The 4,714-nt window shown below is 37.8% G+C and overlaps 1 protein-coding gene across 1 annotated transcript in view; it reads left to right on the top strand.

The window, feature by feature from the left end:
- CHCHD4 (coiled-coil-helix-coiled-coil-helix domain containing 4) overlaps positions 1-4,714 on the top strand; it is a 10,356-nt gene that overhangs the window by 1,149 nt on the left and 4,493 nt on the right. The window contains exon 2 of the mRNA XM_027882655.1: positions 1,346-1,444. Coding sequence (XP_027738456.1) covers positions 1,346-1,444 — 99 coding nt within the window. The remainder of the gene's footprint in view (positions 1-1,345; positions 1,445-4,714) is intronic.

The following is a 4,714-nucleotide window of genomic DNA, read 5'->3' on the forward strand; positions in this document are numbered from 1 at the left end:
TATATATGTAGACATATATACATATATCCCCGACTTCTTAAGTGATGCAAAGTGGATAAATGTAAAGTTTCAAACTAAAAACCCAAACCCAAACAAACAAACAAAACTAAAACAAACAAAGCCTTTTTGTAGTTCTACATGTAATTTTTAAGTTACAAACTTTGGCAGAATGAATGCTGGTTACAAACCACAGTGAGGCCCCCGTAACTTACAGACCTCTTTTGTGTTTTATGCTGTGCTTTATTTAGTTTTGCAAGATCTGTAAGTTGCCTTATGCAGCCCTACAGAATTGCTGTGACAAGGGTTCACGTGTTTGTAGTTCCTTTTGTATAAGAAATGACTTAACATTCCATATTTTAAAGTTTGCTGGAATATAATGCAGAGCTGCCAGAAAACTGTTTCCCTTTTTAAAAGGTTTTGGATTTGTCTGTTTCTCAGAGAAGTTTAAATGCATGTTGGATACTGGGCAAAGTAAAGGAAGTTACTGAACATCTGCTGTCTGAGGTCATGTGGAGGGGCCAGAAGACCCTAATTCCTATGTGCCAAGTCACTGTAGTGGTCTTTATGAATTGGGAAAATTCTCAGGGAGTTTACCATTTTTTCCCACTCAATAAACACTCAGTTGTGTGTTGAGAAGAGTTTAGCTGTTCTTTTCTGCTTGTGCCTGCCTTGGAGTGTTTGTTACAGTCTTACAGAGCTGTTAGAAAACTACTCGGGTTTCCAGCCAAGCCTCCCCACCATGCTATGGAACTTCTTGGTTAAATCAAGAGCGGCCCAAGAGCAGAGAGTGTTCTGTGTTCAGTTTCTGTCCTTGGGAGTGTTCACAGCACTTGTCAGTATAGTTAGTTCTTCACTATATGATGGTTCTCTTAAGTATTTAATTCAGATTATTACTGTAAAATATTACACTAGTCTTTAATGAAGAGCACTGTTATTAATAAGTATCCTGTTAAACAGTTGTTTAGTGTAGTTTTTTCTTTCATTCTTCATTTTTTTTTAGTCTAACTCCTTTACCTGTGTTAGTCCTGGTGACAGAGTAGTTTGAGCTTGTTTTGAAACAGCCTTTTAACTTCACAGTTCAGTGCACTGTACTGTGATCTGCAGCCATTACAGGATGTTGCTGTGAAAATTGGAACTTTGGAAGAATAGAATTTCAGTGTGTATGAGCTCCTCTGAGCCAGTAACTTTTGTAATTGAAGATGATGGTTAAATACAACAGAATTCAGTCACCATTAACATTAGTGCATCACGATGAATATCTCATTACCCCATGGCGGTTCTGTAAATGACTCTCTTTCTGTCTCAGATTTATCTGAACTTTTGCTTCCTGTTTCCTATGTGGTAGGAAAAGACAGAATTATATTTGCGACCAAGGAGGACCATGAAACACCGAGCAGTGCTGAGCTGGTTGCAGATGACCCAGATGACCCTTACGAAGAACAAGGTCAGTAGTGAGCAGAAGAACAGAAGTAAGGGGTGGTACATCACATGTAAAACCAGTAATAGCAAACAAGCCTTGTATGAATTAGGTAAAAATTATTAATTTTTAAACACTGAGGGCAGCTGGTTATGCAACAGATAAACACTCAAATTCTTGGCAATTTTAAGTCCCAGATTAGAGTATCACAAATGGCATCCTTTCCTTACAGTGTTTTTTTTCCCTACACTTGTCATGATTTTTTGTAGTGACCTACTCAAATAATCAGTTGATGGCTTCTAGTCTTGGCTAGTAGCCAGAGATATCCAGAAAAACCTTTTCCTTTTATTCTTTTATTAACAAAGTTAGAGCTGAATCAGTGAAAATGATGGTATTTTTTCAGTTTTAAATGACACCACACAATTTTTAGAGAAGCTGGAGGGAGTTGCTCACCTGCCTTGGTGATCTCTGGATATCTGATTTTAGGCCAGTTATGTCTGGCTAATGCTGTACTATACTCATAGCAATATAACCAATAATTAGTGTTAATGGCTTTCAGTGATACGTAACAAGTAAGTTCAAATTACTGAGTTTTCAACTGTAATAATCTTACCTTTAAAAGACAGAAGTTTTCAGTGAAGATTGCATGAAGTAGATCTAACCTGGAAATAAAGATTTAAGAATGCAGAATACTTCTGAGACCAAGACTCATAAGAGTCTGCTTGCACAGAGTTTGTTTTAGATTGTTTCTAATGGGTAAATGAAATAATCCTCCTAGCATGATGATTATATAATCTTGCCATTGGTTAATAATTATCATGAACATCGGTGAATTTATTCTCATTGTCTCTGTTTGCAGGTCTTTTAGCCTCTTCACTTTTTGTGATTTCATTGGTTTCAGCTTAACTGAGATTGAAGTAAATTCTTCACCCTTTTTGAAATTTTGTTAGAAAGTGAAAGTTATGCCAGTGGCTCCGAGACCTTTAGAGGGCAGCATTTAAGCACAGTTTAGCAGCTGGAGCGCACAGGGTTTCTTTTAGCTGATAAAGTATTTAGTGTAATTTCAATCACATCTTCCTAAGTCATTAAAATAAGTTTTTTTCTACATAGATTTGTGGTGAAGTGATTTTCCATCTATCTGTCTATTTTGGCCTCATTACAACTGTATGTAGTCATTTGTATAACTAAATTTTTGCTCATCAGCAGTGATAAGTCTGTTCACTGTTATAATGACCCAAATGAGAACACTGAGAGAAATTCAGTTGCAGAAGGGTGTTTAAAAAGTGCAGTTTAGTATCTGTCAGGAATTCTGCTTTGTGTTGTCAGGTAGGTTGCTTTGCTGGCTAAGACCCAATACCCAAACTGCCTGTTTGGTGGAAACAATCTATGCTTTGGTGTTTGTCATCACATTCACCATGGGAATGGTGCTTTAACCCCTAAAGATTTTGACTAAAAACCCCCTGCAGGCAATAAAATCAGTGTGACGCTTGTGTCTGTTACTGCCTTGCCCAGAGGGGAAGATGGAACCTACAAATGAGTCACATAAAGCGGTTTGTCCTTAGCTGGCAAACAGTGTCTGAGGAGAGCTCATTTTGAGGAGTACTTGTTCCTGTCATTAATATATGTGGAAATGAAACAAAATTTGAGTTTTTAACTCCTGTCTCAAGCAAATTTAATATCCAGTATTGGTCTGTTAGGTGAAGAGTTAACAGCCTCTAATAATCAGATGGTAGAATTAAGTTCCCCATTCCTTTTCTGTGGCTTTCTGTTTCCTCTGAAAAACTGGAGGCTGCTTGAAAAATAAAGATACGTTTTTCTAGATGTCACATCTGGAGAACATACAAACCCTTGCAGATTTTATTGTTACTGTTCAGTCACTTTATGTGATGTACAGCTACACAAAGTGGCCTGCTCTTTAGCTAATACAGTCATGTATGCAGCTCATGGATTCATATTGGCCCTACAGGTAAATGTCTGGTTTTGACACTGTCTTTTAAGAGGAAAGGGAAGGGTGTCCGTCTCCAGAGGACATAATAGACATAGCATAATGGCAGACATACTGCCAAAATTTGGAATGTGAACACAGCGAACAGTTCCCTTGGTACCTCTAAAGAGGGCTGGTTTTTCGGTCTGTCTCCTGTCCCACCTCTCTGCCCTAAATGACTCTTTTCCCGGTTGTACATGTACCCCCAGGGATATAGTCTTGTGCCATGTATTTGGGTAATAAACTAGTCAAAATTAAAAGAGCCACTTCCTTCTTGTTTGAATGCCACACTCATTGATTCCTTTTATAGGTATTTTGCTAGATATGAAAAGGTTGTGGTGAGGAGGAGAGGGTTTTTTCCGAGCAGTCCTCCATTTACAGCATGTTAGGTCACTTGCTTCCTCAGCAGTAGAGCAGAGAAGAAAAGAGAAAGTTGGAAGCTTGTTATGTCAGGGACACCTTACAGTGACAATGTGTGTCTGGGGGATTCAAAAGGAGAAACTAAACTGTATTTAAATTCTGTTAACAAGTTTGGGGAGGGCATGTTGTTGTTGGGTTTGGTTTGTTAGTTTGTAGAGGGTTTTTTAGCATGTGGTAAGTTATTGCCATGTTTTACAGATTCTCTGAAAACTCACTTGAATGACCAAGGGCTACAGTGGATTAGATCAGAACAGAGAAACAATTGACATTTCACAGAATGTGGCTGCATCTAATGGGAGTGAAACTTGGGGGCAGGAAAGACATGGGCGAAATGGTTTGGAAGAGGTTGAAGTGCAGCAGCTGTGGCTTGCGTGGCTTTTATTTAAGTGAAAATTGGAAAGGGATTTGCTGTACATAACGTAATGTGCAGGCTTTTCTGATTTAGCTTCTGCTTTGAATAGGAGACTTGGTTTCCAGTCTCCTGGAAATTCTGTTGTATAATTTACTGTAATGACTCTTCTCATCTTTTCTGCTGTGCTATACAGACCAGTCATATCTGGGAGAGAATAGATTCTTTATATAGATCCACCATAATCTGCATTGTTTTCTAATACATCTGAAACTTTCCTTAAGGTTTTGTTTTTTTGTAGTGGCCTTTTTCATACTTAAGATAAACATGTAGTTTAGTATTTTTTTTTTAGTTTTCATTTTGCCCCAGATGTTAACAGGCATTAGTCTTTGAGCAGTGTACTTGAGTCAGTTCAGGAAAACTTGTGCTCTGTTTCCCTTGGGAGAAAATAAATTTGTATAGTATTCTTATTTCTATCAATATTTTTTGTTGTTGTATCACTTAGGAGATTTTGATAGGCAAAATGTTAATGACTTGCTTTAAA

The sequence above is a fragment of the Empidonax traillii genome, unplaced genomic scaffold, assembly GCF_003031625.1.
Source record: "Empidonax traillii isolate 1590-97213 ecotype Southwest subspecies unplaced genomic scaffold, ASM303162v1 scaffold109:size1658292, whole genome shotgun sequence".
NCBI classification, from domain to species: Eukaryota; Metazoa; Chordata; class Aves; order Passeriformes; family Tyrannidae; genus Empidonax; species Empidonax traillii.